Source organism: Chiloscyllium plagiosum, chromosome 15, assembly GCF_004010195.1.
Source record: "Chiloscyllium plagiosum isolate BGI_BamShark_2017 chromosome 15, ASM401019v2, whole genome shotgun sequence".
Classification (NCBI taxonomy): domain Eukaryota; kingdom Metazoa; phylum Chordata; class Chondrichthyes; order Orectolobiformes; family Hemiscylliidae; genus Chiloscyllium; species Chiloscyllium plagiosum.
Window position 1 is genome coordinate 4620454 of NC_057724.1, and position 14746 is coordinate 4635199.

The following is a 14746-nucleotide window of genomic DNA, read 5'->3' on the forward strand; positions in this document are numbered from 1 at the left end:
ACAACTCCACACTGATCCTTAAAGGCTAACCCACCCAGACCCATTCCCTTACTTTACTCCTGACTAATGTACCTAATCTGCACACCTTTGGACTGTGGGAGGAAATTGGAGCACCCAGAAGAAATCCACGCAGACACAAGGAGAATGTGCAAACTCCACACTGACAGTTGCGGGAGAATGGAATTGAACTCGGGCCCCTGACGCTGTGAGGCAGTAGTGCTAACCACTGAACCACTGTGCCTCCCCATTCAAAACAGACCCAACTCTTTGGCAATGATATGGTGGCAGCAGTGGAAGTGGGTGTGCACCATTTGAGGGAGATTAGAGAGAGGTTGTGGAGAGATCAAGCTTCATAAAATGTCTCCAGCTACAATGAAGCCTTGATTGATTAGGCCATCCATCCTGAAGGTTTAGGAGCATCTAACAGGTCCGTTAATACACACAGCATTGCAGCGTCCCTCTCATCAGCATTCTTCTGCATACATCTCCACCGAGGTCTTCACCTGAGTCCCCTGTGCCAGGGCTTCCTGTTGACCTTGCCCTGCACTGAGCTGGAATGTGAATCATTCTTGTTTGGCTGTAGTCCACTCACACCCAGTGACTCACCAAATGTTGGTCCTAGTTTGATACCAGCCTCCAACACAAGTGTCATGCCAATGTTTGAGTTGGTGTCTGAGTGTCAGATCAGGAGCTTCTTCATCAAGGTGGTACAGATGCTGTCCTCTTCCTCCATGGGACACTGAGACTGATCACGCTGGGGATCTAAAAGTAGGCAATTAGAAAAGAGATGAGGTTTGGATGAGGGTGGGCTGGGTAGTAGGATATCCATAGTCACACTGTAACCAGCATCATGATTATACCAGACAACAGGATGGTAGTGAGTGCGTTTTGAGAATATGCAGAAGGAATAGTCCTTCTGTTTTGCGTAATGTGTCCAATTGCTGCAACAAAATAAAGTTTGAGGTAATGTAAATCAGAAAGCAAAAACACACCATCATACTCAGCTTACTCCCTGCGACACTGTTCCCTGCAATACTGTGATCTATCTTAGGGGGACTCAGGAGATGCAGACATTATCGTTATCTCACTGGTTCCAACCATTTTGTTGTGTGAAGGATCAGTTGAACAGCTGAAGGTTTGTGGGAACAATGAGACTTGGGTGTGAGCCTGGTAACTGGATTGTGAATGAGGGTTAGACTGAGTATCTGGATGTGGGAGAGAAGTCTTGTTGGGGTTACTGCTGCTGAACAATGGACATTGAGTCTGGTGCAGTGTTGAGGAAATATCCCTTTCTGTTTCATTCTCGACATTGATTACTCTCCTACAGTTCAGTGTGGTCAATGATGTCCCACTAATACAGGGAAATCTAACAAGTTACTCTCCACACTCAGGTGGTTTATTTCACTGTGACATTCCCATACGTGGTTCTGACCATACTCCTGATCCAAGGGCTTACCCTGGAAGGAGCCAATAAAGGAATTCAATTCTACATTGGGAGCCAATCAGACTTCTCCAAACTGGCTGATGCTGAGGTAAGTGTAATATTCGAGTTGACTGAAGTTCACATTGTTTAATATACTTGCTTTTTATTTCAGTTTGGTTTTGTTGACAACCTGCAATCGTCAATTTTAAAACCTGATCGTTGCTTTAGGGGGCTATTGTTTAAATGCCACAGAACACTCACTTTTGATGTTGCCAAATTTTAACAGAGCCCCATGATAAATCATAATGAGTTAGTTTACAGTTTCTATCATGCTGCTGCTTTGAGGTGGGAAGGGTTGGAGAGGGCTATGGTAGGGAGGGAAAAGATAAAATGTCATGGAATGGGTTGGCAAGGGTTGTGATGGGAGAGAAGGGATTGGAAAACTGGGTCAGAAAGAATGAGAGGGAACCGAATTCATTGAAACTTCTTCCATATGGCTTCTTTCTGAAATGTTTTGGAAAAGAATCAATCATTTTCAGGTGACTGGATAAATATTGGGGGAAATTGGAGAAAAATGTGCTCCTCACTTTCATCAACATCTGGGATCTGAGTGAACATGGAAAGTGATGGAGTGTTGTGTTCACCAATCAGATTATTGTATTGTGAAATGTACAGCTGAGATCTCCGATAAGAAGGAAGTGTGAGGTTAGCCTATGTGCATGTGATTAAGAGAAAGGAGGATTACTCATTCATTGTGGGACCAACCCCCAACCCACTCCACACTCCTCACAATAATGTATTTTTGTCAGTTAGATGAGATGAACGGAAATCTCTCAGCATTGATTAATTCTTCATTTGATTTACCAGGTTTGGAAAGATGCTGCAACACAAATTTTATATTCCCTTGCAGTCGCCGTGGGATCTTTAATAACTCTGTCATCCTACAACAAATTCCATAACAACTGTTACAGAGATACCATCGTTGTCTGTGTTGTTAATTGTGCTACGAGTGTGTATGCTGGATTCGCCATCTTCTCAGTCCTTGGACACATGGCTCATGTACAAGACAAACCTATCGCAGAGGTTGTACAGTCAGGTAACTGCAGAGTCAACCTTCCTGCTCTGAGTGAATGCAGGAGTACAGCATCACATGATGTCTCTCATTAGTTAACTATCCTCATGCAGCCTTTACTTTATAAATATTTATTGTGGATCTCAAAGGAATTCTGAGCTGATAACAAAGGGAACAGAGTGTTTGGGACCTCTGTGAATGAACTTCAATGTATCACCTCGGGGACAACTTTCTAGAGCAAAAGGAATCAAATTTCTCTATTTAATCCCTTCTCATCCTGACCTCTTCATCATTCTCCTGCTCCCTCTCCCAAGGATCCGGTGTTGGGTTTGGAGTTGTTGTAATGAGGTGGAAGGTTTTTATTTCTGAAGAATGTGATTAGCACCACCCATTGTAATGGTGTAAGGATAATGGAGAAGCCTGAGAATGTCAGAGGAGAGTCAAGGAATACTTCAAGCATGGATAGAAGGATTCATTTAGAGTCATAGTCATAGAGTCACAGAGATATACAGCAGAGAAACAGACACTTCGGTCCAACTTGTCCATGCCAACCAGATATCCGAAAACAACCTCGTCCTATTTGCAGCATTTGGCCCATATCCTTCTGAACCCTTCCTATTTATAGAACCATCCAGATGACTTTTAAATATTGTAATTGTACCAGCCTCCAACATTTTCTCTGGCACCTCATTCCATACACATTCCACCATCTGCATGAAAAGTTGCCCAATCGGTCCCTTTTAAAACTTTCCCGTCTCGTCCTAAACCCATGACATTTATTTTTGGACTCCCTCACCCTGTGGAACAGGCCATAATTATTTACCCTCTCCATGCCCCTTGATTTTATAATCCTCATAGCCTCCGATGCTCCAAGGGAAACAGCCACACTCTTTTCAGGATCTGCCCATAACTCAAACCCTCCAAAGCTGACGACATCCTTGTAAATCTTTTCTGAACATTTTCAAGTTTCACAGCATCTTTCCTGTAGCAGGGAGACCAGAATTGCATGCAATATTCCAAAAGTGGCCTAACCAATGTCCTGTCCAGCCACAATGTGACCTCCCAACACCTATACTCAATGCACTGACCAATAAAGACAAGCATGTTTTTTACTTGGTGGTGGTTGCAGTGGGAGGAGCAACAGTACGGACCAGAGGTTGCAGGGGGTGTGTGAAGCGGGGAGGGAGACGGTGAGGATTGGAGTCCCGACAGGAAGGTAGGAGTACAGTTAAAAACTTACCTTGTGTATAGGCAGAGCGCACATGGGAGTGGACATGGGATTGCTGGGTAAGTGAGGCTTTATATTTGGGCGGCTGCTTTACCCAAAACATGACTCGGGTAGTGTCTCCCACCTATCCTTCTCCTCTAACGAGAAAAAAGGTTCTGTGTGCCAGATTGATAGGGTGACTAGTCTTTTATTCCCCCTTTCTTTTAGTTTTCAGTCGGCTCATTGGGAATTTAGAACAGTGGGAATGGAGGTTAGGGCAGTTCAATTATTCCTCCTGCAGAATGTGGGAAGTAAGGCTCACCACAAGTGTCCCTGCTGACTGCATCTGCAGAAAGTGCACCCAACTACAGCTCCCTGAAAACCACGTTAGGGAACTGGAGCTGGAACTGGATGAGCTTCGGATCATTCGGGAGGCAGGGGAGGTTATTGAGAGGAGTTACAGGGAGATAGTCACACCTCAGATACAAGAAGAAGGTAGATGGGTTACAGTCAGGGGACGGAAAGGGAACTGGCAAGCAATGCAGGTATCCCCAGTGTCCGGTCCACTCAACAACAAGTATACCCTTTTGGATACTGTTGGGGGGGGATCGATTTACCAGAGGTGAACAATGGGATACAGTTCTCTGGCACAGAGTCTGTCCGTGTTGCGCAGAAGGGAAGGGGAAAGAACAGCAGACTATGGGGACTCCATAGTCAGGGGGACAGGTATAAGATTCTGTGAGAATGAGACAGACTCATGTTTGATTGAGATTCGTGTGGTGCTGGAAAAGCACAGCAGTTCAGGCAGCATCTGAGGAGCAGGAAAATCGATGTTTCGGACAAAAGCCCTTCATCAGGAATAGAGGCAGAGTGCCTGCAGGGTGGAGAGATAAATGTTTGGCGTGTTGCCTCTGAGGTGCCAGGCTTCACGATGTCTCTGATCTTGTTTATGGGATCCTTGAGAGGGTGGGGGACCAGCTCCACGTCATGGTCCACATAGACACCAACGATATAGGTAGGAAGAGAGATGGGGATTTAAGGCAGAAATTCAAGAAGCTAGGGTGTAAACTTAGAGGTGGGACAAACAGAGTTGTTGTCTTTGGTTTGTTGCCCATGCCATGTGCTAATGAGGCAAGAAATATGAAGAGAGAGGAGGAGAATAGTGGCTACAGGGATGATACAGGAGGGAGGGTTTTGGTTTCCTGGATAATTGGGGCTCATTCGGGGGTAGGTGGGACCTCTACAAACTGAATAGTCTTCATTTGAACCAGAGGGGTACCAATATCCTGGGGGGGACATTTGCTAATGCTCTTCGGGTAGGTTTAAACTAATTCAGCAGGGGGATGGGAACCTAAATTGTAATTCGAGTATTGAGGAGGCTGAGTAGTGAGGTCCGAAATAAGGTTTCAGGGTCAAAAGAGGGCACTGACAAGCAAAAGATTGGTTTGAAATGTGTCTGTTTCAACACCAGGAGCATCTGGAATAAGGTGGGTAAACTTGCAGCATGGGTCAGTCCCTGGGATTTTGATGTTGTGGCCATTTCAGAGACATGGATAGAGCAGGGACAGGAGTAGCTGTTGCAGGTTCCAGGATTTAAATGTTTCAGTAAGAACAGAGAAGATGGTAAAAGAGGTGGGGGTGTGACGTTGTTATTCAAGGACAAGAGGACAGCTGCGGAAAGGACGTTTGAGGACTCGTCAACTGAGGTAGTGTGGGCTGAGTTTAGAAACAGGAAAGGAGAGGTCATCTATAGGAGTTTTCTATAGGCTTCCAAATAGTTCCAGAGATTTAGAGGAAAGGATAGCAAAGATGATTCCCGATAAGAGTGAGAGTGACAGGGTAATTGTTATGGGGGACTTCAACTTCCCAAATATTGACTGGGAATACTATAGTTCAATTACTTTAGATGGGTCAGTTTTTGTCCAATGTGTGTAGTATGATTTCCTGACACAGTATGTAGACAGGCCAACAAGAGGCGAGGCCACATTTGATTTGGTACTGGGTAATGAACCCGGCCGTGTGTCAGATTTGGAGGGAGGTGAGCACATTGCTGATAGTGACCACAATTCGGTTATGTTTACTTCAGTGATGGAAAGGGATAGGTCTACACTGGGGGGCAAGATCTACCCCTGGGGGAAAGGCAATTACGGTGCGATGAGACAAGACTTAGGATAGAGTCATCGAGTCATAGAGATGGAAACAGACCCTTCGGACAAACCCGTCTATGCCGACCAGATATCCCAACTCAATCTAGTCCCACGTGCCAGCACCCGCACCATATCCCTCCAAACCCTTCCTATTCATATACCCATCCAAATGCCTCTTAAATGTTGCAATTGTACCCGCCTCCACCACATCCCCTGGCAGCTCATTCCATATACGTACCACCCTCTGCGTGAAAAAGTTGCCCCTTAGGTCTCTTTTATATCTTTCCCCTCTCACCCTAAACCTATGCCCTCTAGTTCTGCACTTTGTCTATTTATCCTATCCATGCCCCTCATAATTTTGTAAACCTCTATAAGGTCACCTACGATGTTCCAGGGAAAACAGCCCCAGCCTGTTCAGCCTCTCCCTGTAGCTGAAATCCTCCAACCCTTGGCAACATCCTTGTAAATCTTTTCTGAACCCTTTCAAGTTTCACAACATCTTTCCGATAGGAAGGAGACCAGAACATCTGCAAACTTACTAACTGTACCTCTTCTGCTCGCATCCAAACCATTTATGTAAATGACAAAACGTAGAGGGCCCAGCACCGATCCTTATGGCACTCCACTGGTCACAGGACTCCAGGCTGAAAAACAGCCCTCCACCACCACTCTCTGTCTTCTACCTCTGAGCCAGTTCTGTATCCAAATGGCTAGTTCTCCCTGTATTCCATGAGATCTAACCTTGCTAATCAGTCTCCCATGGGGAACCTTGTTGAATGCCTTACTGAAGTCCATATATATCACATCTATTGCTCTAGCCTCATCAATCTTCTTTGTTACTTCTTCAAAAAACTCAACCAAGTTTGTGAGATTTGATTTCCCATGCACAAAGCCATGTTGACTATCCGGAATCAATCCTTGCCTTTTCAATAAGGAAACTGCAGGGGATGGGCACAATAGAAATATCGAGCTTATTCAAGGAACAGCTACTGTGTGTCCTTGATAAGTATGTACCTGTCAGACAGGGAGGAAGTTGTCAAGAAGTTGAATCTCTTGTCAAGAGGGAGAAGAAGGCTTATGTTAGGATGAGATGTGAAGGCTCAGTTAGGGCAATTGAGAGTTACAAGTTAGCCAGGAAAGACCTAAAGAGAGAGCTTAGACAAGCGAGGAGGGGACATGAGAAGTTGTTGGCAGATAGGATCAGGGAAAATCCTAGACCTTTCTGTGGGTACATAAGGGACAAAAGAATGACTCGAGTAAGATTAAGGCCAATCAATGAGAGTAGTGGGAAATTTTTCATGGCGTCAGAGGAGATAGGGAATGCGCTAAATGAATATTTTTCATCAGTATTCACATTGGAAAAAGACAATATTGTCAAGGAGAATACTGAGAAACAGGCTACTAGACTAGATGGGATTGAGGTCCACAAGGAGGAGGTGTTAGCAATTCTGGAAAGTGTGAAAATAGATAAATCCCCTGGGCCAGATGGGATTTAACCTAGGATTCTCTGGGAAGCCAGGGAAGAGATTACCAAACCTTTGGCTTTGATCTTTATGTCATCATTGTCTACAGGAATAGTGCCAGAAGACTGGAGGATAGCAAATGTTCCCTTGTTCAAGAAGGGGAGTAGAGACAACCCTGGTAATTATAGACCAGTGAGTCTTACTTCGGTTGTTCATAAAGTGTTGGAAAAGGTTTTAAGAGATTGGATTTATTCTCATCTCGATATGAATAAATTGATTAGGGATAGTTAAGACGGTTTTGTGAAGGGTAGGTCATGCCTCACAAACCTTATTGAGTTCTTTGAGAAGGTGACCAAACAGATGGAGGAGGGCGAAGCCAATATGTGGTGTATATGGATTTCAGTAAGGTGTTTGATAAGGTTCCCCATGGTAGGCTACTGCATAAAAGACAGAGGCATGGGATTGTGGGCGATTTAGCGGGAACAGGCAGAAGATTCAAAAGTTTGAAAACATTTACCAACAGATTCAAGAACAGCTTCTTCCCTGGTATTATCAGACTCTCAAATATTCAAGTTGATCTCTCTCTGCACTTTCTCTGTTGCTGTAACACTATATTCTGCTGTCTGTTCTATTATCCTGATGTACTAATGTATGGTATGCTCTACCTGGCTAGCACCTGGGTGCACAATGGCTCAATGGTTATTACTGCTGCCTCACAGTGCCAGGGACCTAGGTTTGATCCCAGCGTTGGGCGACGGTCTGTGTGGAGTTTGCATCTTCTTCCTGTGTCTGTATGGGTTTCTATCGGGTGCTCTGGTTCCCTCCCACAATCCAAAGGATGTGCAGGTCAGGTGAATTGGCCATGCTAAATTGCCCCTAGTGTTAGGTGCATGAGTCACGGGGAAATGAGTCTGGGTGGGTTACTCTTCAGGGGGTCAGTGTGGACTTGTTGGGCTGAAGGGCCTGTCTCCACGCTGTAGGAATCTAATCTAATACTTATCTCCAAACAAATGACAGGAGTAAATCCAATTATACTGGAGTAGAGAGAAAAACAAACCTCACTAGCACCACAAGATATCTGGGCTGAGAAGTGAAATGATTTATTGGAATTTGCCGAGAGATCACATGTCATTGCTATGACATTTGGCCCTGCGGAGAGATTTTTTTAAGGAGATTGGGAGCCACAACAAAAAAAAGCATCAGAAAACATTCATTACTGCAGGAAGGAGCAGGGACTCCTTAACCACTGCAAAATAATTCTAAGCACAGAAAGGGAAGGCATCCAAATCTCACAGCAACTAAGTTTTAATCCAAGAGATGGATCAAGATAAAGATAAAATTGGACATTTTGGGGACTGTTTTCAAGATATAGACCAGTTCACAATTGGATATCCAGTCAGACCAGAACAAACAATACACTTTCTGTCATTGGAAATGTTATTGTTGATTTAACTGTTCACAAGGAGTTCGTGAAAAATAAGGAATCAGATTAACTGAAAATTTTAACAGCTTTTGCCTCTACTTGGAAGTAAATATTAAAGACTATAATGTCTCCAATTTAGAAGGAATGTTGGCTGTAAATTCACATCAATATTTTTGTAACAGTTCTCTATCACAATTTAACACAATGCTCCGAAAGATAAAATGGATAGTCAAACAAATATTTCAATAAGATCATACTCACAGTCTCAGTCTAATTCCATAATAAATTGATGTATCTTTATCTCAACTGCAGAGTGATAAAGAAGACATTTGACAGGAGATGTGGCTTCATTGGTTAGTGCATTGAGTATAGGAGTTGGGGCATCATGTTGTGGCTGAATTGGACATTGGTGAGGCCATTTTTAGAATAAAGCATACAATTCTGGTTACCCTACTATAGGAAGCATGTTGTCCAACTTGAAAGGATGCAGAAATGATTTAGAATGATGTTGTTGTAACTGGAAGGTTTGAGCGATAAGGAGAAGTTGAATAGGCTGAGGTTTTCCCCCCGGAATGTTAGAGGCTGAGGGATGATCTTTTCAACATTTATAAAATCATGAAGGGCATGGATAGGACAAATAGATACAGTTTTTTTTCTGAGGAAGGTAAGGCTAAAACAAGAGGGCATAGTTTTAAAGTGAGAGGGAAAGATTTAAAAGAGACGAGAGGGGCAGCTTTTTCATGCAGAGGGTGGTGCATGTATGAAGGAAGCTGCCAGAGGAAGTGGTGGAGGCAGATACAATCACAACATTTAAAAGGCATCTGGACAGGTACATGAATAGGAAGGGTTTACAGGGATATGAGCCAAATGTTGGCAAATGGGACTAAATCAATCTAGGATATCTGGTTGGCATGGACAAGTTGGACAGAAGGGTCTGTTTCTATGTTATACATTTCAATGACTCAATGAGACTGTCAGTTCATGAAAAAAACACATTTTACAATTTATACTTTCTGTTTATTTTAAAATGGACTTTCCTGAATTGAAAATAGCTGCTACTTGTCAGATAATTTGCAAGTTTCCTACCAGTTCTAGAAACTTCCACCAGTATCATTACAAAAGATAAAGCTAAACCACCATCAGTTTGGAAACTCACAACTTTCATTGTGTGGATGTTGCATTCATAGAAGAGTAGATACTCCATCTCCCCAGTTAGATTTGGTAACAAAAAGGAGCTATTAATCTTCATTACACCTGAAAAAGCGCTAATGGTCCATCATCTCACTCAACCAATCAACAGTAGCTACTAACCAGGTCACAAAAATTAACTTGTGCATTTGAAACTGACTCATCACGCCTCAGAACCAAAATTCCTCTTGATCCTGAAAATTTGAATTGTCAATTCTGGAGTCGGCTTGTCTTATTTTGGTCAAACCAAGTCTGCAGTTAATGCCCATTCTTCTAAGTATCTGATTTATGGGTAATTCTACAGCCAGATACCAGGCATAACTTAGGTCTTAATCACCACAAAATCTAATTCCCTGGGATTTTTCTGTTAGAACCTGAAAAGCTCATCAAATCCCATATTACTACACCACAATCATGATTAAAAGGACTTCTGCAATGTCTGCTTATAATCAACTAAATATGCTGCCATCTGAGCTACATCAGAAATGTACCCTCACTGGACATTAACTTTCTGAATTCAGACAAAGCAAGTGAATGTCCATGTTTTTGGATTTTAAGTTATTAATGTTAACAAATTATTTCACTGCCTTTTGTTTCTTCCTTGTATGCTTGAGCATGTGCAAGTGTTGCAAAACCCACTCCCTGATGTGAACGGATGATTAAATCGTACATTTAATTTAATCCTAAAGAGAGACTTTGGAAATTGGACTCCACAAACAAAGGACTTGAAGAAAACATTCAACAATCTGTTTGAAAATTAATGAAGAAAGATATAAAACACATCCACTTACACTCTGAAGATGAGAGCAAATAAAATTATATAATTTAAGCCATTTCACTCATGTCTGTAACAACAGTCATGAATGATTTCTGTTATGGACAGAGGCACTCATGTAAGTTGTTCATAGATGACAGTAATGTGTTAAATGTTTGAACATTTAATGTAACCATCTCTTGAGAACTCCACAGTTGGACCAAAGGAATGGTAGACTCTAATCCACCCAAACACAAAACTGGGGTTGTGCTTGTACAGTTGAACTCAGAGGGGTCGTAAAGGCAGAGGTTCCATTATGTCTGGAAATATCTACTTGTAAAAGGTTTGAATTTTTTTAAAACATTGATACAATGAAAGAGGAGTGGCCAGTTCTTCCAGTCCAGGGTTTGGTTTGATTTTAGCAAGCTGTTTTGTTTGTAGCTGCTGGTCAAGTTTTAGCTGGGAGCCCAGAGAAGCTGTTGGGGACCCAAAGAAGCAGATCCATGCTGGTCTTCTCTCTCTCTCTCTCTCTCTCTCTCTCTCTGTCGGTCTCTCTCTTTCTCTCTCTCTCTGACATCTCCCCTGCAAGAACCTGTGTTTGATTTTATTTTTTCTTGCCAAGGAGGTGTTTATGGGGATGTTGCAAAAATGCCTGCTGACATTTGTTCCATTCTGGGTTTTCATTGGCACCAATGCTGTTAATCTTTAGTTTAGGTTCCATCTGTCTATTGTAAGCATCGCTAACATTCCCATATAATTTCTATCCACTGTTTAGGTTTTGGATTGGTTTTTATTGCCTATCCAGAAGCTCTTGCCCAGTTGCCATGGGCACCTTTATGGTCCATTTTATTTTTCTTCATGCTGCTCACTCTGGGACTGGACTCTCAGTTTGCAGACTTAGGTAAGAGCGACATTACTTCACTGAACTAATCATTTTCTGCTTCTATAGAAGAACGTTATCTGAATCATTATGTTTATATTGTTGAAGTAGAAGTTATTATTGGTGATATTAGTGGATGAATGAGTCATTCTTTTTCTTGTTCTCAATAGGGCATCAATGTATTTCAGTTAAATAGGTTCACATCAGCATTAAGGAAAAATACAAAGAAATGTGGATGCAGGAGATATGAAACAAAAACAGGAATTACTGGAGAAACTCATCAGGTCTGGCAGCATCTGTGGAGGGAAAGCTGATTGAGCATTTTGCATCCAGTTCTGAGAAGGATCACCAGACCTGAGACATTAACTCTGCCTTCTCTGCACAGGTGTTGTCAGATCTACTGGGTTTCTCCAGCAATTTCTGTTTTTGTTTCACAGCTGCATTAAGGGAATGTCCTGCAAAATGCCCTATTGGTACTAATGATATAGGCAGGCAGAGTGACAAGTTCCTGGAAAGGGAGTCAAGCAGTTAGGTAATAAATGGCAAAGCAGGGCCTCTAAGGTTGTAATGTCAGGATTTCTCCCTCTGCCACAAGGAGAGGGAGGGCTAGACAAGGAAGGTAACATAGTTGAATGCATGGCTGAAGAGCTGGTGTAGAAGGGCCTGCATGGTATAGTCTTCAGAGGGTCAGTGTGGACTTATTTAGTCATAGGATCTGTCTCCATACTGTAGACTGTCTAAAAAAGGAAGGGGCACCAATATCCTGGTAGCGAAGATAAAGTCACATGGGATCCATTGTGAGCTAGTATGATGGATACAAGATTGACTTAGTCATTGGAGAAAGGGAATAGTAGCAGTCGGGTATTTTTCTGACTGGAGATTTGTGACCAGTTATATTCCACAGGGACTCCTGTTATTTGTAATCTATATAAAAGATTTGGAGCAGAATTTAGGTGGCCTGATTAGTATGTTTGCAGACAACACAATGACTGGAGAGCTGTGGATAATGAAGGACAGTCAGAGAATGCAGCAGGATATGGATAGGCTGGATACTTGGGCAGAGGAATGGCAGATGGAATTTAATCTGGACAAATGTGAGTTGAGGCATTTTGAATGGAAAAAGTGAGGTCTGCAGATGCTGGAGATCAGAGCTGGAAATGTGTTGCTGGAAAAGCGCAGCAGGTCAGACAGCATCCAGGGAACAGGAGAATCGACGTTTCGGGCATAAGCCCTTCTTCAGGAATGGGGAAAGTTTGTCCAGCAGGCTAAGATAAAAGGTAGGGAGGAGGGACTTGGGGGAGGGGCGTCAGAAATGTGATAGGTGGAAAGAGGTCAAGGTGAGGATGATAGGTCAGACTGGGGTGGGGGCGGAGAGGTCGGGAAGAAGATCTCAGGTTAGGAAGGCGGTGCTGAATTTGATGGATTTGACTGAGACAGGGTGGGGGGAGGGGAAATGAGGAAACTGGTGAAATCCGAGTTCATCCCTTGTGGCTGGAGGGTTCCTAGCCGGAAGATTTTGAATGGTCTAATGAAGGAAGGAGGTATAGAGTAAATGGCAGAACCCTTAGAAGCATTAATATTCAGACCGATCCAGGCAATCAGGTCTATAGTTCTATGAAAGTGATAACACAAACGGATAAGATGGTCATGACGGCATACAACATGCTTACCTTCATTGGCTTTGGCACAGAGTATAAAAACTGGCAAGTCATGTTGCAGCTTTGTGGAACTTTAGTTAGGCCACATTTGGAATTTTGGAAGCAGTTCTGGTCACCACATGACTGAAAGAATATGGAATCTTTGGAGAGGGTATGGAAATGTTTTACCAGGCTGTTGCTTGGTTTGGAGAGTGTTAGCTGTGAAGATAGTTTGGACAAACTTGGTTTGTGTCCAGTTGATCATCACAGGCTACGGAGCAACCTGATAGAAGTTCACAAAAATATGAGAGGCATGGACAGAATGGATAATCAAACTCTTCTTCACAGGAATGTCAATTACTAGGGGACATAGGTTTCGGGGAAAAGGGGGCTAGTTTAAAGGAGATATGAGAATTAAGTTTAAGAGGCAGGGAATAGGGGGATACAGACTGTGTAGAGATAAAACGTTTTTAATGTAGAAAGGTGTCATGTGTTGGCATAGTATTGGAGGGCTGAATGGCCTGTTCCTGTGCTGTGCTGTCCTTTGTTCCTTGTTACTTCAACATCTGGAGATCTCATAAAGGATTTCTGTTGATTTTTATTACAATAATTTTCAATCTCACTTTGTTCAGGTCACTCTTTCTTCCCTGTTCTTTGATCAGAGTAGCTCATATTTTTTCAGTTTGTTCTGAGGCACTGTAACCATCTGAGGATAACCACTATGTAATTTGAGGTAGATCTTGAAAATGTTCCCCAGTGTTGGGCAGAGTAACAGGAACGGGATGAGATAAAATGCATTGAGGAATGATGACACTCTCCTGTTACTGCACTGATCCAGAGACACAAAGTCAAATTTCACCTCAGCAGCAAAAGAATTTGAATTAAATCAATCAAATAAAGTTGGAAGGAAAATTAAATATTAGGAATGGTGATAATGAAACTAATAACTTGTTGGAAAAAGCCATCTAGTATGTAATGTCCGTTATGGAAGGAATTTCTCACTGAAGTCTGACATGAAACTCTAGGTCCACTTTCCTGATGAAGGGCTTTTGCCCGAAACATCGATTTTGCCTGTCCTCGGATGCTGCCTGAATTGCTGTGCTCTTCCAGCACCACTGATCCAGAATCTGGTTTCCAGCATCTGCAGTCATTGTTTTTACCACTTTCCAAAATGACCAACAACCATTCAGCTCCTCAGAGACTAAAACAATCTGTGTTTGCATGCAGCAAAACCTGGACAAAATACAGAGTACCTCATATTTATACATTTACACCAGACAAGTACCAGACTGTGACTAATACTAATAAAAGGAATTTAACCAGCTCTCCTTGAAATTCGATCTTTGCTGCTTCCCCACGATCCCTTATCCTGGGGATTATCAACCACCAGAAACTGAACTGGTCCAGCCACATCAATACTGTCGTTAAAAAGAGCAGGTGGGAGTCTGGGAATTCCCAAAGGTCTGTCCGTATCAGCAAGGTACAGGTCAGCAATGTAACAGAAAAACTTCCCCAATGCCTGGTTGAGTATGTTTCTCAGGGTATGTAGACA

At 42.8% G+C, this 14746-nt stretch overlaps 1 protein-coding gene across 1 annotated transcript in view; it reads left to right on the forward strand.

Annotated features, from left to right (window-relative positions):
* The window catches only part of LOC122557534 (sodium- and chloride-dependent neutral and basic amino acid transporter B(0+)-like), a gene marked incomplete at its 3' end in the record, with an annotated part of 53344 nt that overhangs the window by 23858 nt on the left and 14740 nt on the right, over window positions 1–14746 (forward strand). The window contains exons 8-11 of the mRNA XM_043705281.1: window positions 1392–1532; window positions 2291–2519; window positions 11453–11578; window positions 14399–14405. Of these exons, the coding sequence (XP_043561216.1) occupies window positions 1392–1532; window positions 2291–2519; window positions 11453–11578; window positions 14399–14405 (503 nt within the window). The remainder of the gene's footprint in view (window positions 1–1391; window positions 1533–2290; window positions 2520–11452; window positions 11579–14398; window positions 14406–14746) is intronic.